General features: G+C 36.1%; 1 protein-coding gene across 1 annotated transcript; it reads right to left on the bottom strand.

Moving 5' to 3' along the window:
- Nucleotides 1–26,276, bottom strand: LOC145988708 (serine/threonine-protein phosphatase 2A activator-like). The gene is made up of 8 exons (XM_083123809.1): nt 26,216–26,276; nt 16,524–16,612; nt 13,859–14,062; nt 11,511–11,728; nt 10,281–10,405; nt 8,026–8,126; nt 3,891–3,998; nt 1–594 (listed from the first exon to the last, which is right to left on the bottom strand). Exons 1-8 carry the CDS (start codon nt 26,238–26,240, stop codon nt 424–426), a joined length of 1,041 nt encoding a protein of 346 aa, XP_082979935.1. The 5' UTR covers nt 26,241–26,276; the 3' UTR covers nt 1–423.
- Between the last annotated feature and the right edge of the window lie 797 nt (nt 26,277–27,073).

The following is a 27,073-nucleotide window of genomic DNA, read 5'->3' as shown; positions in this document are numbered from 1 at the left end:
TATTTTAAAATAGAACATTTTGTTTATTACTTTTACCTCCAAGAACAGGTGTAACAACACAATTACACGTAGCTAAATGACAGACAGACAGACACAGTTTGAGGGAAAGTACTGACTAGAAAAAAAATACTTGAAACATTTATGCTCATGAAGAAGATAATAAAAGACATTACAAAAGAAAAAAAAACTATAACAAGTAAAGCTTCAAGTTCCAACATACTGCAGTTAATAAACTCTTCTTTCAATATACAAAATAATTGTGTTGCTTTCCTCTTTATTGTACCACTTTGCACCAAGCACAGTTTGAATTTTTTGTACTCAATGTAACAGACTTGCATATGTAAAGAGCACATTGGGGCATTTTTTTAAAAATATCTATTGCGTCCATAATTTTACAATTACGTTCTAGAATTTCCTTTTCCTTTAAGTTGCTGGCTCATCTATTTTATCTTCAGTCGGTACAGCTCTGGGGTTGAGTGCTGGTGGTCGGGCTGTTGGCATCTTGAAATTACGATTTGGCACGTTCTTTGCTGGGTCAATCGACAATAATGACCCAAAAAGCGTATGCTGTATCACAGGAAACTTTGCCAAAATCTACAAGAGATAATATTTCTTGCATAATTTACAATTACAGAATGAAATATATGAATATATGAAAACTGAATTTTTTTTGAACAATTTATAATTTTCTCATTTAATGAGTTATTATTCTCGTATAGAAAAAAATCATTCCCATACAACACAAGCCCTCACATCTATACTTCACTATTCTTCAAGCATATGAATATTATAATGAATCCCCATAATGAGTGTTTAATACACTATAGAAGGTAGGTTAGTTTTCATTTCTTTACCATGAAATATATTTAGTCAATGTGATATGAGGAACTGTCTTATGCCTTGTGCTAGAAAATACAATTTACAGTCGTAAACTGCACACTGTATATTATTTAAAATGGCAATTTTAAAAAAAAGTTTTGTTAAAGACAAAACCAGTAAAATAATTACTGCTGAAAAGTAACCAGAAATTATAATGTGCATGTGTCTACATTTCAGTCCCACTCATACCCACCCAATCACCTGACCATGTGTGACCATTCGAAAACTTCCACCTCTTCTAGGCAGGGCCTCTGCAATGGCGTAGTGGCAAAGCTGTCAAGGTTATTCCCAGGTGGAGAAACATTGCACAATGGTTTGGATTTCCCTTTAAACTGTAGGTGCAGTCCAGATAGCCTACCTGGGCATAAAAACAGCTTCAAAACAAATTTTGCCATTTTTCTTTTCTAAGCTTTTGTGGCCTGCAGTATGCCATAATTGCATTCATCGGCATTTTTGCCATGTTCAACCGTTCCTTTCAGTCATTGTGGAAACAGTCACATTACTGGTCTGTATTTGGGACTTTCCTCCTTCCTCCATTTCTTTCCATCACTCTCACTTCCTTGAGCTTTATTATTATTATTATTATTATTATTATTGAAGCTCTTGTTTGTAGCGTAGCTGTTGTCTTATCCACATCATTCTTTCATTCTCTCAGTTCACTGGACTTTTAATCCTTTTCAAAGGCATAATTTCCATTGCTACACAGAGAGATTTGGAGACAACTGTAGAAAATTATGTTGTGTGTGTTATTGTTCAACTTGTGGTGCACTTCTGACCTGAGCCTTGCATAGATTCCACTCATTGCATACCAAAGATTATCTTAATTCTTGAAAAAATTGTCTCTCCGACTATTAAGGACAACTGGATTTCTTTCCCCACGGTATGGTTTCTGCTCCTTTCATTCATAGGAACAGCTGGCCCCTGTGGTGGAGTGGTTAACACATCACGCTACGATGCCAGGGAGCCCGAGTTCAAATCCTGGCCAGGGCATGGATGTTCGTGAGTGTCCATTCATGATATCCTCACTCATCCCCATCTTTGCAATTAGCCAAAAGTGGCACAAAAGCGAAGTAAAATAAAGCAAATCAATCATAGGAATTACTCAAGGTGACTTTATGAGAGAACTTGTCAGTGTTAAAGACCTCTTTAGCTGGGGATTGAGGGATGTCAACTGACAGAGTCAACTGCCACATTGAGAAAAGTGACATATTAATAATTGATAGTGTATTAATAATTATATAATTTTTATATAGAGAAGTGGTTTATGACACTTTTCAGTGAAGTAACCTGCAATACTGACTACTTGCAATGTTCAGAATGCAATAATTCCCAAATCAGATAAATTGGCTAATTTCCCTTCAAAATAAACAGTATCTCCCCCTGGGCCAAGGGATCATCTATGTTGTGTTAATACACTTTAGTTGTATTCTTTCAATTACCTGAGAGGTCCATGATAAAATTTGGAAAGTAAGACATGTTTATTAAAATATCAAATGTAGAAGTGCAGATATGATATGATATGGAAAATATTCTTTGAACCAAAAACAATATAAACTATGGCAAACTGACCACCAACCAAAAATTTTGAGCACTAATGCATTTGCAATTTCGACCTTTTAACTGCCCTAATGCACAACCTTTCAAACTAAATTAGGATTTGTCAAATCAATCTATGACTGTGTAACCGATTGATTTGAGAGTCTTCCGAGAAGGAGAAGGTTAATGAGATGAACATCCCTCAAATGAAATGGACTGAGCCTCACAAAACAAAGAAAGAATAGGCAAAAGTTTTTCAGTTGGTGGCATCGATATTTTTGGAAACCATGAGTTGTTAGTGAAGAACGACGAATACATTTTTGCTAGAATTGAAGTATTTGTCCAATGTGATTTCCTTACTACCATTGTGGAAGGAGCATAGTAAGTTTGGGACCCAAAATGAATTCGGATTATGTGGAGTAGCAGAGCGACTAGATTAAATCGTCAAGCGGTGGCTTCTTCAGGGAGTTTCTGTGAAGATGGAGTGAGGGAAAATGAAGAAGTGGCATTTCGAAGTCAAGAAGTAGCAGTGAAAAGTGATTTCTAGTTAGGTGTTGAGAGCTCTCGAAGTGTAATTCAAAATCACAAGTTTTGGTTAAAAGGGAGGTACAAACATAGTGCAGAACTTTACAGAAAGCTAGCTGGTCTCGTAAGTAATCTTGAACCATGTCATTCTTTTCTTGTATGTCAGTTTATTATTTTTTTTACTGAGTACAATGTTTCATAACCAAGACAGTAGGAGGTCCTGCTGTATATCGTCTCAATCCATAAGATTATATTTTATTTAAAGCCTCTTTGATGCTTCATGTTGACCAGGGTATTCACTTGTTTATCTCAGTCTGCCTCACCTCTATATCACCCAGGCCATGGAGACCTTCCTCCATGCCGAATCGTGATTTTTACTGCCTCTATTGCAAACAGCTGACTCCATAGGCTGATGGAACTTCCTATATCCTGAATACATCAGGAAGTTTGCAAAGCACAACACTGTGCATTATTTACATACCACAGAGGTTGAGACAACTGAGATAAACAAGTGAATGCCCTGGTCAACATGAAGCATCAGAGAGGCTTTAAATAAAACATAATCTTATGGATTGATATGATATTTTGAATCAGAATTTTCCTGTCTAAATCAAATGAAAGTGGATTATCAGGAACCTGATATTAGTCAAGTATTTTCTTAAATTTGGACAATAAAATTTTTAAAAGGTACTGTATTCCCACCTTTGATTTTGCAGTTCACAGAGTTTAAGAAAACGAAATCTGTTTCTCCTTTCATCAAAAGTAAAATCTTATAACTGCAGAGAAAATTATTCTTTGAAACAAACAATTTCAACTATAGCATACTAACCACAACTTTTGAGCATCAAGGCATTTGCAATTTCAATATTTTAATAATTGTGCACCAAAACCTTTCAAATTAAATTAGGAATTATTAAATTTATCTATGACTGCAAAAAAATATTACTTACTTCAGCTTTATACATCTTAATCAATCCTTGGTTTACTTTGGACCATGATGGTACAGCACTAATATTCCACAGCTGATTAGAATGCTCTGCAAATGGTCCAGTTTTTACCTACAATGAGAAAAAATAAGAAGCAGGTACAGTTCATTACTTGTCATAACATTTTAAACAATTTTATTTCAAAACAATACATTGTATTATTCAAATGGTCTAGAAAACGTGACAAATACCCAGCTTGATATTAGATTCACACATATATAAATCAAATAAATTATTACATAATTGTAATTTGTTAAAGAGAGGTCAACTGAAATAGCTTATGACTAGATCCCGGATTTGTATGTAATTACATATTCTATTCCTTTCTAGATACATACCTTGAACTGGAAAATGTCAATGAATTATACAGAAGGTTGTTCGGGATCTCTGGTGACGATTTTGAAAGCTGCTGGCGGCGCTGTTATCAACGTCAGTCCGTCCAAACGGTGCATGCTGAGTCACGTCAGTACCGAGAACGCGTGTGCAGAGTGTTGTGCCATTTACCTACAATGATGCCGAAGAAAACTGAACCATACTGGGAGGGCTACATAACAGCCCTTTCCGATGCTAAATATAGCTATTCGGCAATCAAAGGAATGTGCAAGAAGCGTGATTTTGTGATATCGAAGAACGGGAACGGTGCGGTATTGAACAAAAAAGGCAAAGGCCGACTGGGCCTAATTCCACAGGGGAAGAGATGGGCAAATCCACGAGCAGCTACGAGTCGTACACCGGACATAGTGAGAAAAGTGAAGGCCCTTGTGTCAGGTGGTAACCCTGCCCCCAAAAGAAGTATCGCACGTAAGTTGGGAATGTCTGTGTCAACAGTGAACACCATAATCAAGGAGGACATGCAACTAGAAATGCGGCATAAGCGGCGAGTTCACAAGCTGTTGCCTCGTCACATTGCGGAACGTCGCACGAACGCTAGAAAGCTCTATGAGACCTATCTTGCAGGGTAGAGATGGACATTAGACGAAGCATATGTCTACCTTAGTGACTGTCACAAACCCTGCGAGATTTACTACCGCCCTCGCGACAAAAACAATTATCAAACATTGTATCGAGAATGCCAGGAAAGTTTTCCACGGGGTTTCATGACCATCACTGGATACTGCTATAATGGCAAGCTAGCAATTCGCCGTGTAGCTAATAATGCGAAGGTGAACTCCACATACTATCAGGATGAGGTTTTAACACCCATTTATATATGTATGGGGGGGGGGGGGGGGGGGCAAAAACCAGGTCTGGGTGCACCAAGATAAAGCATCCAGCCATACCTCCCGTTTGACTCGTCTGTTCTTACAGTGAATGGAGGTGGAAACTGGCATCCGTGCAATTCCTTACAGCGACATTCCGGTCAAGGTGCCAGATTGGTCACCCATGGACTTCTGTGCATTTCGACTCCTAAAACGGGCCTTAGGAAAGAGACGTCGACGCACTCTCAATGGCCTCTGGAAAACCTGTCAGGAGGAGTGGGAAACGTTGGGCATGATAACTCTTTGGAAAAGTCTGTTGCAATGGAAATTACGTTGTCAGGCTATAGTGCGGAATGCTGGTTTTCCAATTGAGCATGATCGTTGGTGGCGACATGGGTTTTCATGAACTTATCACCCTTCCAACATTGTCCTCAGAGATCTCGAATGACCTACTGTATAACTGACATGATTTTGCATGAGTTTCATTTCATGTTACATATTTTTACATATTTGCCACGATATTACATATTTTACGTATTTGCTAATTTACTTTACATAAAAACATATTTCGGAATTTTTTTTCCTATCTTGATCCTTTTTCCTATGTTTTCGGATCTCTGAAACATGATGAATAAAATTTGTACCTCATATGATGTCATATTTTCTAATCAATAAGATGCATAGTGCTTACGGTCACCTAAAATTGACTGCAAATTCGAAAGACATGCTGAAGACCAAAAAATACAGGAACTGTTAGGGTCAATTTATCGAAATATGCTAAAGTTTCCCCCCCCCTTTTCTGGTTATATATTTTTGTTTCGCTTTTAGGTATATAAACTTGTCATCCGTGGATAAGAAAGCTACTTTCCTGTATGTAGCGAGTTACAAAATATGTTCCCTTCTTTTGTACAAAAAGTACAAAAGTAGCTACGTATTTTCATCCGATTCTTCTTTCTGTAGTTGCTTCTTTTTACAATTTGTTTGACAAAATTGTTTTCATAAATATGTACATGTTGCTGTGTTTTTTGACTTTATAAATTTGATACAAATTTTAATTTGAACAACTTATGTCCTAAAAATTATGTTGAATATGTTTAAATAAAATAAATATCTAGCAGAATTCATCTTTGATACTACATATTTAGCTACATATCCTTTTGATAATACATATTTACGTACATATTTTATCAATTATTGTTACATATTTATGTGCATATATTGTTCTTTGATATTACATAAAAGTCCAAGGTCTACTTATGTGACACTACTCATGCTCTACCAATTTTGGCATCTTCAATTTAGATCTCTTCCATAAATTTTATGTCCATTCCAGACATACCATGTATTTACCATGCCAGCCATATCATCCCAACCACACATACATTCATGGTTATTATATTTTACTAATGAAAGATGGGATGTACATATTTTTTTAATTTTCAGGAAAAAAAATTTAAGTAAACATACCTATATTACACTTTTACAACAGCAAATCATGCTAAATCACGATACCATGTTCCAATGAATGTAGATGGGTCATTCGACACAATTTCTACCAATTTTCAATTAATTTGTTGCTTCATGATTTTTGAATATATTAATAATTTTACCACTCATTTCTATATCCTTTGTGTTTTCAAAACAGTCTGAATTTTTTTTCATGCTTGCGTTTGGATCTAGCAGCTATTTTCAATTAGCTGCATGTGTTGACTTTCGAGTTTCCAGACATTTATGAAAAAGTTGTAACTTTCTGTTCTGTAATTGATTTAGAAAAATTTTCTTCAGAAGAAGGTAAGAAAGATGAAGAAGCAACAGGATTTAGGGCTTTAACAGCAGAAATTGCTAGTAATCCTATAGGAGCAGCTATTGCTGTGATTGCAACCCCTTTCTCTGAGGTCATTTAGCACTCCCAACCAAAACTTAGGAAAAGCTAAAAGATCTTTTACTAATTGGGTTTATAATATTATTGATGTAAAAAACAAACAATCTTTTAGCTGAAACAATATAATTATTTAATGATAATATAACGATTCAAAAACCATTATCTTCGGAAATAAATTGTCCTTATTTTTGTTTGTCTGTTGCTCTCAGACTAGTAGTTTCCTATACCACAATGGATCTGATTGATATATTTGCATAATTTCTTACTTTTGAGTTGCAAAATAACCATGAAGGGGATGAAACACTCAACCACATTTCTTATGTTTACCATGCAGTGCCAGGTAAGTCTAAATATTAAACATAAGAGGCACTTGTTTTAGCTTGGCTCCCAAATATTGAAAATTTTGAAAATGCTGCACATTTAGACACTTATTTTAGGAAACCAGAGTACATGAATTATACATTTGCATTCACAAAAATAATGTTCTGTTGCTGCACAGTCTGAGCCATCAGGCATTGGCTGTTCAGCAATGGCAGCTGATGAAGGGGGGCTGCAGGACTGCAGCAAATGGTATTTTGTTGCCGTTAGTACAAAAATTTAATATTTACACTTCCGCTATTTCATTTTTTCTCTAATGGCAACAAAATATAATTTGTTTGGTGCGGTGCAGTGCTGCAGCCCCCTTCATCAGCTGCCACTGTAAGCCTTGGCCCTCAAGGGCTATTGCACCATGTGTTTTCATGAAAATCTCAACAAAATGGCAGAACTTTGCACAAAGGTACAGGTTATTTATAGAAATTCTTGATCATTACAATTAGCAATTTTACTAATAAACTAATAATGGACCAATTATTCATACCCAATCGAAAAAGAAAGTTGCACAATAGCTGGAACGGGCTTCTATTTTCACAGAGATCCAGTTATGGAAATTGTAAAGCCGCCAAGCTAATCTCTGGTTTACATAAATTTTGAATATGGAACAAAATTATTCTGCCCCTCAAACCAAATTATCACTTACCTTATTTATAAATTCAATGCAGCTTAAAAACATGAAATCTTTTGCATATGTCTTCACAACTTCTTCCTGTAGGAATGACCTAGGTTCAATACGAGGGTGAGCTGGTGCATGAAAGAAAGCAGGTTGCATATATTAATAATAAAATACATTATCATCTCATGTAGTCACAGTTACAACAGTTAGATACCTTTTTATAGTTTCTATTTATCATGTGTCTCACCATAGTCAATATATGTGAAATGAACTTTCAAAATGTACCTTTTGGGTGGTTTTCTGCAGATAATGTTCCTGTGCTGCTGATGAGCAACTTTTGTTTTTCAGTTTATGGATCAGGGATAAGTTGATCAGGATTTTTTTTTTGTAAAAACATTATGGTCCATTCTCATACATACATGTACACAAATACACATACATTAAAAAGTGGCTGAATAAAAAAACAGTTTGTTTTCATTCTCTCTGTGGGTGCATGAGAGAGGGAGAAAGAAAGTGTACGTCTGAGAATATTCCCTGATATTTTAATAAAAATAAATCACCATCAACTTATCATGGATTCATAAATAGGGAAGGCATTCGTTAACAGTACAGAAACCAAAAAAAGTATGATGAGATTGGATTTGGCATACTTTATTATTAACTTACAGAAAGCATATTTAAGAAGAAAAAAAAATACTTATACAGTGTGTGAATTTCGTGATGGTACACATGTCATTCTTAGGTATTTGCCATTTGCAGACATTCAAATGATGTTTATGCACCAAACTGCATGTTTATAATGTTTCAGAAAATTGAGAAACCCACCATATGTTTCTTGATTGTAAGAAATACGAAACTGGCTAACATTTATTGCCGTTTTGTGCAGTTCAATGGTGCAGAGATGAGTGCAACTCACTGATGATGGATGCAGACATCCATGATTCATAACAATGCCTGCCCACACACTGAAGCTTCAGTGCAAGATCTCACCATGACATTTGGTTGGGAACAATTTGAGCATCCCACTAGGACACAGACTTAGTGCCAAGTTACTTTCATGTGTTCCTGCATCAAAAATCATTCCTTCCTGGGGTAGCTCCCAAATTGCCCTCACAATGCTGAACCAACACTGAAATTTTGGGGATCACTGGTTGGTTTCCACTGGGGATCAGACCTGAGATTGCTTGCATCAAAGATAAGAGCAGTGCGGGATCTACAAAATTTGAGTCCTCACGCAGAAATATTACTAAAGGACCCTTCTATATAAAATGTACGTATTTGTAAAAGAAATGTCAATTGTTTTGCTCTTATTCAGTTCCTTAGGTGTATGCATGTGTCTCTGTGTGTGCATGTGCACCCGTGCACTCGCGCCTCTCGAAAGATTTGATTTGATTTTTTTTACTTAGCGTCACTTGTCTGCCACTTTTGACTAATCGTGATGATGAGGATGAGTGATGATAGAATGAAAATGATGAAGAAACAAACATGAAATACCCAGGCCTGGATTCGAACCCGGTACCCCCATCATTGCATGCTGTGCTAACCACTCCGTTACAGAGGTTGGCATACCTCTGGAGACCTCGATATTGTAGTTGTCTTACAGAAGTTTTGCAAAATCATGTGCAAATGAAACTTGTTGATAAATCACTTTTGACAGTCGTTTTAAGAGAGAAAACTTGTTTAACTGGGAATGATAAGACCAATACTTGTTTCATAATATTTCTGTAATTGCTCTGATTTTGCTATCAGATTTGAGGACCCTCTAATTTTGTTCTATTCACAGGCTTTTCATCCCTTGCTCCACCATGAATTGAATTGATGTTTTAAGTCCACTTTATGCACAGTAAGGCTAATCGGGACTGGATCTACAGTTTAAAGTGGGATGCGAACCACTATGTGCCTCTACCAGGTATCAAACACGCTTTTCTTCTCTGCTCTGCAGTGCTTGACAAATTACTGTGTTTATTATTTACATACACGTGCCATGTATAGGGTATGGCAAGCCCCCCCCCCCCCCCAAGGCTTGGTCATCTCCACTGTCCCTCCCCCCACACTGCAGGGGTTTTGCGGTATATAGATCTGGCACTGGGTAAGAGCATTAATCATACACTAAAACTGCAATCAGTAATTAAGTAATCTCGAAATTAATTAAACTAGAATAATTGCAGATTTTATGAAGCAAGTTTTGAGTGAATAGGTTGAATAAAATATGCAACAGTGGTCTGAATTCTGATCAAAAGCAACAAATTGAAATATTGCTCAAAACATACAAAGATACTCACCTACAAGTTGTGAGCTTCCCCAAATGAAAGGTACAAACTGATAGTCATCTAAACTCCAAACTCCATGACTGCCTGCAGGTTCCATTCGATACGTGATCTGTAGTTTCCTTGCCAATTCAAGGTACCTGCAACAGACAGTAAATATGTCACAGCAATACAAAATTTGGCCTGTCACTAGGGTGACCAACTTTCGACCATGGATTTAAGGGAGATATAGTTGCAAACAAATTTAGCAGCATAGGGGCTGATGCCACTTTATGCACAGTAAGGCTCGTTGGGGCTGGATCTACAGTTTAAAGTGGGATCCGAACCATTGTGTGCCTCAACCAGGTATCGAACCTGGGACCCCTTGATTACAAGGCGACAACACTGCTACTGCACCATCAGGAGGTCCTCATTATGCGGAAGCATTTTATGCATGATTTCTGAGCCATAAGCACAAGAATATAAATTTCCAGTTTGGAAAAAAGGCAAAATATCTTGTTTTATTAAGAAGTGGCAAGTTGAGATTTCAATTTAATAAAATCTGCCTTATTGCTGGATGCTGTAACCAATGCAAGAAATGGTGCCTGAGTCAACTTGAAGTTGTTTGGCTCCACAAACTCATCTTGCATGATAATGAATCTGACAGTAATAATAGTTGTATATTTAAAATTTCACGATCTTGATTGTTGATGATTTTTGATTGATTGCTTTATTTTACTTCAGTTCTTGTGCCACTTTTGGCTAATTTGCGAAGATGGGGATGAGTGATGATATGATGAAATTGATGAATGGACACTCAAAAACATCCATGCCCAGGCCAGGATTCGAACCTGGGACCCCTAGTGTCGTAGCGCGATGTGCTAACCATTGATTGTTGATGAAATCTATGCAAGAAATAGCAGGTCAATACAGAAGAGCTGGTCCCCTACCAGCCACCTACACTAGACTCCTCCCACACCAAATACATGAAAACTGGTTTCACACTCATCTCTACACTTCAATCCCTGAAGATGAAAGTGATGTTGGAAGCACATCCAGAAATCAAACATGGGAACTCTGGCATGTTAATAACCACTTAATTTTTGGTTATCAATACTTAGTGACCCCAAATTTTTTTTGTAAGGCAAAACCATTACATTCTTTCAAGGAATAACTTCTATGCAATCGTGGAATGTGCACACACAAGACACATTAAAAAAAAAAAATATATATATATATATATTTGTGTCAAACATTTAAGCTTACCTATTAAACACTTTGCACACCACAGCTACCTTGTCTGCTTCCAGAAATGCACCAATTTTAAACAAACAACACAGTAGCATTATGAAGGACATCTCATGACCAGTCCCGTAGTCAATCCTTGTGGAATTTCCAAATCCCTCCACTAAATAATAATGGATTTCAGTGACAGCTCGATGATATTTCTCTGGAAGGGCAACTTTAAGAACACCTTCAGCTTCCTGCAAACGAAAAACATTCGTAATTTTGACAGTCATATCATATTTGAGCAGCTCGGGAGTAAAACTTGATAACCCTCACTCCATTTGGGTTCAGGTGCTGCACAGTCTCCTGTTGTTAACACATAGTCCATAGTCAATTCAGTAGTCGTTAGTTGGCAGAAACACACAGGAAGATCTAGGTAATACATCAGCTACAATGGACGAACTTTCACTTGTAATTTTCTGTTTCATGCTTTTGTGGGTTATCAAGTTTTACTCCCAAAATGCTTATTTGTGAAACACAATATCCTCTCATCCATAACTATACTGTGTTACATCATAAAACAATGAACATGATAGAAATCTTTGTACAAAGTTAAGAGAAAATTACAGACTCTACCCAGACCTGGGTTTCTTGCATACTGTGCAGTTGCTCTACGAACTGAGCTACTGAACCAGGCTTCGTACCATATGATTTTTCACATCCGCTGTTTTATCAGTGTGGGAATTATCTTGGGCAAAACCAGGGCTGGCTCAGAAGCTCAGTTGGTAGAGCAATGGCACAGTATGCCTGGGACCCAGGTTCGAATCTGCTGCATTTTTTCCATGGAGGCTGGCTTAGCAGGGCTCAATAACAGTATTGGAACCAGGATTAGCTTCAACTAATAAGGTGTAAAAGTTAAGACAAAAAAGGTTTAGTTTGTCCACCTTATACACAGAAAGTAGTGCTGAGCCGATACCACTTTGAACCGATGCCGATACTCTCACAGATACCCACCGATACAGATACCAATACTTGAAAATTGAAATAATAAAAAAAAATGTTCAAAATATTGATCAATATTACTGCAATTATATGCATCAAATTACCAAGAAATTTGCTTTAGAATATTAAAGAATTACATCAGAATATGAAAATAGATGTTATGTCATTACAAAATATAGTTTTTCGTGCAAAATAAAAAGAAAGTTTGAATTTTGCATAATTTTCAGGATAGACTGAGCTAAAGCGCCTGAATGCCTGAAAATAATCAGCTGGTACCGGCAGACGAATTCCAACCGATACCGTTACATCGGCATTGGTATCAGCTCAGCCCTAACAGAAAGGCTAATCAAGATTGACTGGGTTTAGAATTTTTTATGAGATTTGAAGCATTTGGGATTGAATCCAGAATCCTTGATTAAAATATGATAAAACTTGAACTGAGACAAAAGTAGAAAACTTTTAAGTATTAATTTATTACAGTGACAATTTTAATACAATGTGATCTGCAGAAAATACTCATTTCTTCACTGAATACATTCTACGTAGGATAACCAACTTTCTTGTATTTCCAGGGAACACCCATATTAGAGCTGATTTTTTTAAATCTCCTGGTGCCTGTATTTGACATTCTATTTCTCCCATAAACTTCACTGACAATGAAAATCGTGAAATTTAAATTCATTTTGATATTACACAAGTTTGGCAAGCCATAGGAACCTTCAAGTTGACTGACTGCAAGATCTTTCACATTTAGCGTCTGAACTTTCTTTCAGACATTTGCAAACCAAGCCAAATTTCCATTGCAAAAAGTGCTCAGATTGTGAATGTGATATAAACAAGGAATGTAGAACAAAGATGGGTCAATATTTTCAGTGACGTAAAAAACAGAATTGAGGTGCCAAACTTTAGTAAGACCCTAGGCTTTGGTTTAAACATCCCAGGCTCAAATGCCTACACTGAAATATTTTTTCACAGAATAGCAATAAATGGAGTGATCAGATAAATTAAAGCAACTTAGAACTAATTTAAGTCAGAACCAATGGTTTTTAAATGAGCACAAGACGATTTAAAAAAAATGCTTAGTTCTGCAGGATCTTTGGACTAAGAAACATGCAAATTTGTGAATTTTGATTCTGTAATGTGATCTCCACATTATATACAATGTAAATTAATTCTCTTGTTTAATATTATCCAATCCATGAGTATTTGCTGCAGTGATGCTAAACATGCAAAAAAATTTGTTGTGACTAAATCTCCCATAAATTCAATGCCAAAAGTTGACAATCTCCCTTAATTTCATGGCTGAAAGTTGGTCACCCTAATTCTACCCAAAAGGTAGCCCTCACAATGCAATGGAAAAACTATATCCTACTGAACAAACCTACCTCTTGCAGACGTTGGTACCACGTTCTGAAAGCCTTGTTTCCAAATCGCTGAGGTTGGTCAATAGGTGGGATATCGTCTACCCATTTGTCTAGTGTATTAAGTAATCCAATCATTCCTTGGATAATCTCACTTTCTGGTGACTCGGTTGATAAGGCCTTCCCTTTCACTGCTTCATTCATGGCAATGATGAATCCCATGTATTCCTTATAAAGACAGAACGTAAGTGAACTCTTAGTTTTCAACACTTAAATGATTTACACAATTACATTAAATTTTGGTGCCAAAAATTGCAGGCTTGACCAGCTTGGACTCTGCAAGCCTTTTCTTTCCCTTTCAATTATGTCGCTTTTTTATCTCTATGGTTAATTGTGATAATCAGTGACTTGCACTTGGGAGTAGCAAGTCTAGAAGTGATATATCATTCAATCTCACATCTCTTTCTATTATCAAATGGCAACACTTATTGTTAAAGCCATGGTTCATATGTAACACTCTTTTTCACATGCTTCTCATTCTTGGCTGGGACTAGACAGTGTGGAAGGACAAGCTCTTCCAGTTGTCTTCTCAAGCATTCACTATGTTTCAGGTAGAGACTGCCACTGAAAGGAAAATAATTTTTCTATTTCTACTTCACCCCTTCACCTCCAACCTGCTGCTACAATGGTTGAAATGGTTTCAGGTAGTCCATCACCTATAGAGACTGACAGGGAATTGATTTTCCTTGATTCCCTGTCACTTGATTTGAAGAGTTTGGGGGAGTAATTACAATATTTACACCACCAATATTATTCATTATATTCATGTATCAGCATAATCGAATCAAATTACTTCAATTTTTATTGTTTATGAAATGGGAAAGTATGTATTTTCTGTGTGGACAAATCACTGGAAATTTTTCCTTTTTCAGTAAGAAGAGTATAATACATAAATAAACAAAAAAAACCTCTCTTTTCCATTTTGTAGTATTACCTTTAAATACACTAACCTCTTGCCTGCAAGTATAAGAGCTAATGAATAAGTGTAATAATCAGAAATATGTATATATGTGTGGGAGGTATTGAACTTAAATTGTTCTAGTTAAAAAGCATACAAGGGGCAGAAAAGCACTAGTGTGCAAAATTTACACAAAACTTAATATCAGTATTCTCACTGTGCTAATTTGCATTTTTATCACTTTTTTTTGGTTTTCAAAATTATACACAAAGGTAAAAAATGGCTAACGAATTCATTGAAATGATGAAGGATACTCATAAACAATCATTCCTGCTGTACTCTGAATTTGAACCCAAGATCTATTTTTGCAGTGTTTGTTGTTTTCAAATCATCACTCCCATAAAAAAAAAGATAAATTCTTTTGTCTGTATAGAAACAACACTGCAACATATTCATTATTGGTGAGATGGGCCATGCTTTAAAGATTTACCCACAATCAGTCGGTTGTTACTCTAACTACAAAGGTCACTACACGTCACTGGTGATAATGATGAATGATGAAATAGATGATAGGACAAACACAATCATAATACACATGCATATTCGAACGTGGAACATCTGGCTCACTAGACTAAATACTCCCTCATGGAGGCAGGTGAATCCAGTACATCAAAGATCGAGCCTGTGTTTATGTCTTAAGTTTCTATGATGCAATGTTCATATTTCTTATGTATATGGGGCATTCCACAAAAAGTGGTCCTACTCCATGTTATTAACAAAAGGAATTAATATGGAAATTATTATTGTTTTCAATTGCATTAAGGTGTAGATGTTTGTGAATGCATATAATTTACACATGTCAACAGTATATGTTACTAGCATCTGCAGCCTATATGCTTCACAGACAAATGAAGTCAAAATTTGCTACATTTTTAAAGTGTCACACGTAACACACTTTTGTAAATGCTTTTCAGGCATTCAGCATATACCTTCATAATTATTTTTTTTTCATTTGTTAGCACACCACAAAGTACTTCATAATTCTATGGAATCAGTTCATTATGAATATTTTAATTCAATCTCATGTCTAGAACCTTAAATTTTGAGTGTAAAATGTCACACACATAATGATGGTCACACACATATCCCTTCTCATGAGAAGCAAGAGTAAATTTTACCAGATCTCACCAACATTGATCATTATGGGCAACACTTAATAGGTGAGAAATCTTTCCATAAATCAAGACAAGAATTCATCCTTATAGCATCACTTTGAGCTTACAAATATGTTGTCCACGGTCAAATTTTATGACCAAAGAACAAGAAACTTGTCTCACCTTCTGCAGGTGCATGCATTTGAAACCCCTGACTGCTGAATCAGCAAACCTTTGAACAAATTATTTTCTTCCCTGTATGGAGCAAACCCAAGTGCATAATCTTTATCACAGCCGTATTATATAGGCTTAGTACACGTGCAAAAGATATCCATCTCCTTCAAACTTATCCCCCTGTAGAAGGCTCACATTTCTAAATCAAAAAGCATGGAGATGTACAAATATCTCTCAATATGTATGAGCTTGAAGAATATCACAAGTCAAAATATTCTAGTCGCTGCTAATTTGAATCCTGTTACATTCAAAGCTATTATACAGAAATTGAAACAATCTAATTCCTACTCAAGAGATTTTCAACTTGAATGATTCATTTGAAGGAACAAGTTAATTTACTTACAAAATATGCCTCCGATGCTTGCCATGCTTGCATATCATCCACTTGGAGTACAGCACGCTTGGGTGGAACGAATAGATGCGTTTCAGGTGCTGAAAAATAATTTTGCATCTCTCAGTAACACAAAAAAATTGTCTAATTTACTATGTGTTATAATAGTAACATTAAAATCTCTTTATCCAAGAGGCAAGGTTCAGTATATGCTGTTCTCCCACCTGTGCATCATGCTGCTAAGGTTTGCAAGCATTATTTCAGAAATCCCCAACTTTCAATGGCAGCAGCACAAACATAGAACTACAGATACATTTTACAAGATTTTCGTATTTCTAAACATGTTTGTAGATAATTCAAGGTACAATTTGGAAACAGTGAATCGTACTATTTATGTGAAAGAAATTTGTTTCAAGTTAAAATACATGATGAACAAAATGAAGTTTAGGCTACAATATGAATACACAGTACCTAAGGGCATAAGCATTACAAAATAGAATAGGGTCATTCATCGTCAAATCTACAAAAAAAAAAAAAGTGTCATTTCTGACCCGACCATCTCAGATTTTTATGAAACTCTACTACTTGGTAGTCTTCATGAAGATACAAATTCCTGAGAAATTGTATGTTCCTGTGTGGCATAGTTATGGAGTTTTGGGGGGTCAAAAATACAAAAAAATTGTCGATTTTTTGTCTGCGCCCAAGACTCTCATGGATAATTGCTCTTACCCTAATTGATGTAGAAAGCTGGTTATAGTGTAGTTTGAAAGGATGTGAAATCAAGCTATCCAACGGTGTATCACATCACTATATTTAGAATAAAATCTTTTCAAGTTCATCCACTTTGACTTTTGGACTTTGAACTTTTGAAGATGCATATCTGCGATTTCCTTGGTACTGAAATATATTGTTAACATAAGGTTACACTATAACATAACCGAATTTGAAGTTGGGACGATTATGGGATAATTAAAGAAAAACAATTTAATTAGTATAAGTGTATTTTTTCAGCCGGTCATTTCTAGTGGGAGTTTGCAACACTGCACTATTGCATTGCAGACTTGCTAGTGTCCAATACTTCTGCAACTAGAAAGTGAAGAATGTGTGCAGAAGTCTTGTTTGAAACAAGTGTGGTAGAATGTTGAATAGATAGTGTTTTTTGTTTAGTGTGACAGTTTTAATTTGAACTGACTTCTTTTAAGTAAGATACCTTGATCACCAGCATCATGGCATCATCCAAATTAGAAAGCCTTGAAGATTTTGAGAACCGTGGAAACCTTGACCACCCATATTTTGAAATTAATAAGTATCACCTGGAAATTAACACCAAAGCAGGAACACCTGAAACATCAATGAAGCCTGCAGAATTCATAGAAATTCTAGTCGAAAAAATGCGCACCTAATTCGAAATTATTTCATGCCAACAAGCTTAATTTCTCAAGCATTTAAAAGAGAAACTACATTGTACTTTGTGATTTTGCAGAAAATTACTCCTGTGTGTTGCAAGATGCCTTACAAGGTGTTCACTGGAATAATGGTCAATAGTTTTTCTTGTATGTACGCATTGCTTGCATTATAGAATTATTTTCTTGTAGTTTACGGTTATTACAAGCATAAGAAAACAGTTTTTCTTTGTGACGTTTCAGGAGAACACACGCTCCTTTCATCAGACATTTATTTTCATTTTGACTAAAGATACAGTTATAACAATGGTTAGTAATTTTTAAACAAAAAGAATCCATTATATAATGAATGTTGTCAATGTTACATTGTTGTAATATAGCAACTTAACTGTGAAAAAAGCAGTCTGTTGTATTTTTATTTGAGACTTTTTAAATTATGAATCCAAAATATCATCAGGCAATTCAAATTCATCATTGTTTTCACAAAGTCTTTTGATGTTTTCTGTTACATTAAATTTCAAAGATGGTGGCTTACTCCATTTGTGAAAAAGAAAACTCCATACTGGATCTACGTTACCATTTTCATTATTTAATTTATTCCAGTGTTCTTCTGCAATGAACGAAGCTTCCCAGACATTCAACTCTGTGTTTCCCGTTAATCTTTTTAAAACCCTTCTCTTTTTAATCAAATGTTTCTCTTCGATGATATGAGTTGACAAACCTGTTCTTGGGTTTAGATTTATAATGTCCAAATCATGTTCGTGCCATCTTATTGCCATTTTCCTTGCTGTTTGTCCCACATAATCCTTTGAACATGAACAACTTATATTATATATTCCTGTGGTTTCCGCATCTGGTAGAGAGTTTCTCATTTTGAATTCATTTGAAGGTACATTTAATGAATTTTAAGAAATTTGTTTTGGAACTTTCTCGCAGGTGGCTTTCACTATACTTTCACCTAAAAGGCGAAAAATATATACTTTCATATCGAATGTGAATTGGGCTTTATATATCACGCTCTTTTTCCTTCATTTTCTTCCTTCTCCTCTCCTCTTTCTCTCTTGTCCTTTCCACTCTTTCTAACACTTTCTTCCATTCTTTGTTTAACTTCAGTCCCCCATTCCAGTTCATTGTGTCTTCTTCACCTCTCTTCTCTATTTCCTTGGCTTCCTTCCATTTTCTCACTAGCATTCTCTTCTCCCTTCCTATCTGCTTAGCCTCATCCCACTCTATGTCATGTCCTGTTTCTCTCGTGTGTTTAAATATCGCATTTCTCTCTCTCTTAAGTCGTACATCATCCCTATGTTGTTTCAACCTATCTTTCAGTCTCTTTTTCGTTTCTCCTATGTACACACTCTGACATTCTTTACATTTTACTTCGTAGATAATCCCTTCCTCTTCCTCTTCTCTGTTTTCCTCTTTCTTGTTTGCATTCTTCGCTATTCCTAAGATGCTTCTCCCTCCCTTCCTGTAAGTTTTAATGCCCGCTTTCCTAAGCACTTTGCATATCTTTTCTGTGGTCTCACCCATACTCCTTATTCCAAACCACCTCTCTTTTTCTTTCTCTTCATCTTTCTCTTTCTCTTCCAATTCTCCCCTTCCTCTTTTCTTCCTTCTTCTGTTTATGTCCAGTCTATCCTGCTTCTCATAGCCATTCTTTTCCAGCTGTTTCCATAGGCTATTTATTTTGCCTTCTTTTTCACATTCCTTCGTGCATATTTTCGTTATTCTGTCCTCCATATTCTTTATGATACAGAGTCTGATGAAGACCTTGCTAGAAGGTTGAAACGTTACGTTTAGTTTATGTTTTTAATAAAATAAATTACTGCCTTGGTCAGCATATTTATATTTTTTCATAATAATGGAAACAAGGCTTAATGGTGTTAGAAATGACCAGCTGAAAAATATAACACTTACTAATTAAATTGTTTTTCTTTAATTATCCCATAATTGTCCCAACTTCAAATTCAGTTAGGTTATAGTGTGACCTTGTGTTAACAATATATTTCAGTTCCAAGGAAATCGCAGATATGCACCTTCAAAAGTTCAAAGTCCAAAGGTCAAAGTTGATGACCTTGAAAAGATTTTATTCTAAATATAGTGCTGTGATACACCGTTGGCAAGCTTATTTCATGTCCTTTCAAACAAGACTAAAACCAGCTCTCTATTATCCATGACAAGTCTCGGACGCAGACTAAAAATTGACATTTTTTTGTATTTTCAACCCCCCCCCCCCAAAAAAAACTCCATAACTATGCTACACAGGAACCTACAATTTCTCAGGAATCCATATCTTCATGAAGACTACCAAATAGTAGAGTTTCATAAAATTCTGAGATGGTCAGGTTGTGGACTTTGTTGATTTGGCATGGAATGACCCAATACTTTACAGGCAACATTTAAAATACTAAAAATGTAAATAATTTTTTGGGTATTACAAATTTCTCTAATGCGTAAAAAGCTTTTCAGTAATGATTCTGCATGTTTTATAGGAGTATTAGGAAGTCTTTTAAAATACTGCATATAATTATTTTAAGTAAATTTGAAGCTTTGGAGAAAGTATTTCAAACATTAAGAAGTTTCACTACGTAGGTCCACCCAGTCTCATATCAATTGGTACCTGAGGGCAAAGCTGGGGGGAGGGGGGGGTAAAGGCAGGAAGCTGATCACATCATTGCAACTATGGCCGAGATCAAGAATATGTGGAGCTCTACCTCCATATCCCTCCCTATGCCTTCATGGCATGTGTGCACATAGGGGTACCTTTACCTTATTATTTACCAGGGAAATTATGATTCAAAAGTAACATTATGCAAGCATCCATGCTCCCCAGTGAGCAGCCACTCTTCCTTTACAGTTGTCTCAGTCCTTGGACTTACACTTGAGGCTCAACGGGGATTATTGCTACGAGCCCTAAACCTGGCTTATCTAAGAATACATTTTGTTAATGATAATAGACCTTAAACTGTTTGTGGGTTGATGGGATTGGAGGTTCATGGATACATCCATAAGAGTCCAATTGAAAATGTAATCACCATAGACCTACAATAGGCTGGATGCCATCTCACATGTCATATCTGTTATGTCACTTGAGTGCAATTTTAGTATCATTTTATAATGTTATGAGTCTTACCTTTATATTATCTCACAATATTTCATTTAATCCATTACAGAACACACATTATTTTTACACTGTAACCTCAACATGTTTTACTGACGTTACTTTTATATAATAGACTGTATCACTAATGTGACTCCTTCCAGCATAAAACTGTAATAGGCTAAGGTATCATTTCATTGTATCAGTTTACTATATTATATTAATGTATTTCATTGTATTAGTAAATGCCAACATGTGATTCATGGATGAAATAAATATAATATAATCAAATAGGGAAGTAAAATTTCCTCACACCTCACATCATATGACGTAACGTCCTTATCCAAGACGAGTTAACAAATGGCCACTCAAAAAAAAACTATACATATTGGAGTATACCAAGGGAAATATGCTTCACCAAACATGCAACAAGCAATCACTAAGCTGATGAAATAACATAAATTAAACCATGTAAAAAAATGCATGTGCATAATGATTAGTTCAGAATTAAACAATAGGAACTTGGGCCACCTTCTTCCTTTAACAAGTTTTGAAGTAGTGCCACTAAATTTTTCTAAAGGTGCGTGTTGATCAGTAAATGAAGAGTTTAATTCCTGTGCTTTAGGTTTTACTGGCCCAAGTTCCTTTTGTTTTATTGCAATTTCATCATGTTACAAATACAATTTTTACATGGCTTGATTTCGATTTACGTCTGTTAACACATACTGTGGAGTTTTAGCGATTACTTAAGATTTTGTTCAATATACAGGGTGATTCAAAAGTCGCGCGACATAGGACAACTCCGTTATTTGTGCAGATACCGAACAAACGATAGAGGGCGTAAGTGTAGGAAATACGTTGTTGGAAATCATGAGCGTAATTGTTGCAACAGCAGATGGACCATTTATTAGTCTTGTTATTAGTTATTGCTGCACAGAAAAATTCAACATTACGGTCATGATTTAAAACGTATTTTCCAACAATTTTGTTCTTGTTTCCTACACACAATGAAAATAATACAAATGCAACATCACAGTCATGATTTCAAACATATGTCCAACAATTTTGCCCTCTATCGTTTTTTCGGTATCTGCACAAATAACGGAGTTGTCCTATGTCACGCGACTTTTGAATTACCCTGTATACTTTCGTGGTTAGCATTAAAATAAAGTCCGTAAATGCATTCTACTAAGGTTCCGATTTACTTCTACATTAAATCCCACTTGTCTATGATACTTACTGTAGCTTGTTAACAGAGAATACCTTTTCAATGGGAAGTGTGCATGCTTGCATAAGGTAATTTAATTTTTTTCAATATAAATAACTTTTTTTTCGAATCCAAACAGTGCTAATTACTTTAAGGAAGGTTCAAACTTCGTGTGACAATGATTTCCAAAATTCTACGATAGTAAGTCTTTCTGAGAATTTGAAAAAAATCATAAAACAATCGGAACGGTTACCGTTTTACTTAACCCAGTTGTTGGTGAAGTGAATATTTTACTGAATCCTGCCTGTTTTAAGTGTATTATATCGAGTTCCTTAACACCTTAACCAAAAGACTGTTCTGCGAGACCTGAAGGGAAATTAGTAATTTGATAGTGGCAACACTGAACAGGTGGCAGTGCGCGCTCTCTCAGTACCTTCCGCTCCACAACAAACCTGTTCCCATTCAGTTGACGCTAGGTGCTGTGAAGTGAGATATTGATTTTTAAAAGTCGCCTGGTCTTTCGCTTAGCGTGAAGTGCATCCTGGTCTCTTATACAGGGTCTGTCCCGTTATGTTTCTGTTTCTTTAAATTCAAGTTTTGTAAACATAACTGTGTTTAGTGTAAATAAGTAAATATCACCGTAACTACTGTAAATATCACTCTAAATATTATTTTATATTGCAATTGCTGTTTTTGTAAAGTGCAATGGATCAACCCTCTACTTCAAAAGGTAATAGGGACAGAGTTTGTTCAACAGACAAAAACTTGATTGAGCGTGTTCAACGGATGATTCTGGAAGACAGTGACAGTGTCAGCAATTTCGATGTGATTGACGATTCAGACGCAGATCCAGACTTTGTTATAAGCCATGAAGAAGATGCTAGTGAGCAGTCGTCTTCAGAAGATGAGGATTCCCTGTTAAACGGTGAGCCAATTCATTCTGAAGAAAACTTTGATACCCCTAGATTACCAGATTATATCTTTGGTAGATTGAAAAAAAAATAATATGGGCCACCTTATTTTTGGACAACAAAAGAGCCAGTAAGAAATGTTTGAACCCCGGCCCGCAACATTGTAAAAGGAGGACTACCCGGTCTTGCTGCACCTGGAAGTAGGCAGAAGATAACAGAAGTTTGGAATTTATTATTTGACATAGAGGTGCAACTGGTTATTCAACACACTAATCGTAAGATTTCCACAGTAAGAGAGTGTTAAGGCCTAACACAGAGATGTCCAAATACCGTGATACGGATGTGGCTGAAATAAAAGCGTACATTGGGTTGTTGCTTTTATCAAGTATTCTAAAATCTTCAAAGGAAAATATGAATCTTTATTTTCTAAAAACATTACAGACAGACCTATTTTTTACTGCAACAATGTCGGCTAAGCATTTTGAGATCTTGACGTCGTGTTTATGTTTTGATGATGCAAATACGCGACGAGAACGAAAAGCTACAGATAAGGCAGCAGCAGTATCTGAAATTGTTTCAATGTTCATATCAAACTCTCAGAACTCTTATAGTTTGTCAGAATATGCGACAATTGACGAGATGCTTGTACCTTTTAGAGGAAGGTGTCAGTTTAAGGTATACATGCCTAAGAAACCTAAAAAATATGGAGTAAAGATAATGTGCTTATGTGATGTAAACACATTCTATTTGTATAATGCCTACATCTATACAGGTGCAAGCTCTGATGGCACAGGACTAACAACTGAGGAGCAGAACAATCTGTTGAAGCCTACCCAAAGTTTAGTTCGTCTGTGTAGGCCTGTGATGAATACCAACAGAAATATAACCAGCGCCAACTGGTTTTCATCGATTGAGGCATCAGAGGAGCTTTCGATGTGAGGATTGACTTTTATCAGGACACTTCGTAAGGATAAGTTGGTGATTCCCAAAGAATTTCTAGCAAACACTAAACAAACTGTAGGTTCATCTTACCATGCATTCAATAGAGAGAACACTCTTGTCTCTCTTGTACCAAAAAAGAACAGGGCAGTCCTGCTGATTTCCTCTATGCATCACACTACACACATCAACAGGGAAACGAAGAAACCTGAAGTAATAATGTTTTACAATGAAACCAATGCGGGGTGGACCTGCTTGATATGAATGTGCAATCTACACTTCCAACAGAAGGACAAGGCGATGGACGTTAGCGGTCTTCTACAGATTGATAAATGTATGCAGCGTGAATGCATTTATCTTGTACCTCAGCTAGCTATGGGGATTCGCTTATGATAACAAGATTTGAATTTCTGAAGAGACTCACCGTAGAACTGATTGAGTCCCATCTAAGGAACCAACTTTCTATCCCGATCTTACCTCGTGATGTCAAAGAAGTCATAAGGAAGACTCTCAATGAAGACAATCGACAAGCTCGCCCAGTAGTTCCTTCAGATAAATTGATTAAAAGAAAAACATGCAGCAAGTGTTACTATGCCAAAGAAAGAAACACTGCATACAAATGTATCAAGTGTTCTCTGCCCATATGCTTGGAATGCAGCAGAAAGGTTTGCATAACCTGTGCACCAGACTGTGCGTAAATACTATATTTTGTTTGGGGTAACATTATCGTATGAGGGAAACGGATTCCTTCAAATTACCTTCAAATTTACAGGATAAAGTACTTACGGAAATCATTTTCTTTAGCGTTGTGGAAGTTCCTGAATGTAGATTTGATCCATTTTAATGTGAATGTGTGTTGTTTTCTGCGAAAATCTCTGTCCGACACGCTGTTTCTGCTCCCGCCATTTGCTTTCTGCACGAGAGTGCAATGTTCCGTGTGTTATGATGATGAAACCCCGTAGCCAGTGTTTCAGCCTCACCTTGTTTTCACTAGAACATGACGTGTCTAGTATTTTTCTTTTAACTATGCTTGCCTAACCTAACCTTACCTTACGGAAAATGGTTTTTGGGGCTAATCTGAATGGCTTTTGGGGCTAACGTGAATGGTTTTTGGGGCTAACGTGAATGGTTTTTGGGGCTAATGTGAATGGTTTTGGGGGCTAACGTCAATGGTTTGTGAGGCTAACGTCAATGGTTTGCGACGCATTAGCATAATTTGAAATCCGGGCACGAAAGTAGATATTTTCCGGTGAACGAGGTTGCAACACTGCATAAATCAACAAAACACACTCAGAACGCCCCCTAAACCAGTACGCTATCACGGCCATAATGTGTTACAGATTCGAAACAACAAGTAACAGTAAGTACTCGTAAATCTAAGAAATAGACATTGATATGCATTATTTCATTTTAGGAAATGTTCCACATTCGAAAATAACACGTTAGCAATGTAAAGAAGTCCGAAATATATGATCCGTAGATGTTTCCCTCATACGATAATAGTACCTTGTTGGGAAAAGTAAAAAAAAAAAAAAAATCACTTTGGTTTGTAACATTTTTATGTTGTTAATAATTAGTTTCCATACTTGGTAATAAAGTGCTCTCTGCTGAAATGGTCTTTATTTATGTTTTTATCTATTTCCCAGTAAAATATAAAACCTTAAACAGGAAATAATGAAAACGGCTCATACTGGTCTCAGGGGTCTTTCTCGTTATGTAAAAAAAATCATTTTTCGATTTAAGTGTTAAATTACATTTATGGATATTTTCGGCTAAGGCATTAACACACATGGAACTGTCAATATTTTGTACTTACTCTCTACATAAAAAAGGCTTACACGAAATGGACTAGTGAGGCCAAAGGTTCGCGATTTGAGTGCTAGTCAGGGCATTGTACACATGCCTGGAGTGTAAACTACATGCAAAACTTTGGGTTGGCATTCTAAAATAACATTTGTATTAACCTATCAAAGTATTTAAAAAAAACTACACAAATTATGGTATGTCAATTTCTTTAAAAAAAATATATATAATTTCATAATTGTCAAGTTTAAGGAGGAAGGTAGAGAGGGCGCCAGAGGTCCTAAAGTTTTCTCCAAATAAATGTTACTCGTAACAAATTAATATTACGAACTAGAACTTACGAACAGGTCCACCAGCACCAGCCATTTTGAACGACAAACATATGAATAACGAACCTCGACAAGGAAATATTAGAAACGTTAAGTTCAGTATGAGCAATTACACTGTGGGATGGAAAATTGTAATTACTTTGGATTTTTTTTTTTGTTTATCTCCAGTAATTGGGCCCGACTGCTGCTACGGGTTGCATTTTTCAGCAGTGAAAATGTTATTATTTTATTCTTGGTTGGAGACAACCTTATTTTCCAATTATTTAGGCCGCAGCATGTATCCATAATAGCAGCAATAGCAAACTTTTGTAATCATGAAGAAGACGTAACCTGTGACTTGCATATTGGATTGTTTATTTATTGGATTCTCTTTGGTTTATTTCATCTGTGACTGTGATAGATTTGTGTCTACTGATAGCACGGTCTACTGATCTCCTGACAAGTTTCAGGAAAATGTGGAAATCTCCTGATATTTTGCTTCCTTAAATATTTATAATGAACAATTATTTAAAAAAATGGAAAGTTGATTTAAAATTTACATACATATTCAGCTGATGGAATGCTAAGATCCATGAATATTCCGCAGAGAGAGAGAGAGAGAGAGAGGTAGGTGGTGGAGGAGGGTTATACCATAGAATGTGGTTATACCAGGCTTGATGACATTGGGAAAGACGCGCGGCTTCTTGAGCCCTTCGTGCATTGGGAACTCCAACACGGGTGTCCCATCCAGTGCGGTTTTTGTCAAAGGGGAGGTAACTGAAAACTGGTTACAACAAAATACCAATGTTGTCACCCACACATAGGAACAAGGGTAAATTTCTCGTATGGGACAAACAGCTGAAATTTGCTAGTTTATTTAATTTGAATATT

Source organism: Lepisma saccharinum, chromosome 1 (genome assembly GCF_977018435.1).
Source record: "Lepisma saccharinum chromosome 1, izLepSacc3.1, whole genome shotgun sequence".
Lineage (NCBI taxonomy): Eukaryota > Metazoa > Arthropoda > Insecta > Zygentoma > Lepismatidae > Lepisma > Lepisma saccharinum.
This window is presented reverse-complemented; position numbering and strand designations above follow the sequence as displayed.

Excerpts from the sequence above, each read along its gene's own strand:
- LOC145988708 (XM_083123809.1), bottom strand. The coding sequence starts at position 26,240 with ATGGCTGGTGCTGGTGGACCTGTTC. Across the intron at positions 14,063-16,523 it reads AAGCATCGGAGGCATATTTT|GAATACATGGGATTCATCAT; the intron begins GTAAGTAAATTA and ends TGTCTTTATAAG. Across the intron at positions 3,999-8,025 it reads GCATTGAATTTATAAATAAG|GTAAAAACTGGACCATTTGC; the intron begins GTAAGTGATAAT and ends TTCTCATTGTAG.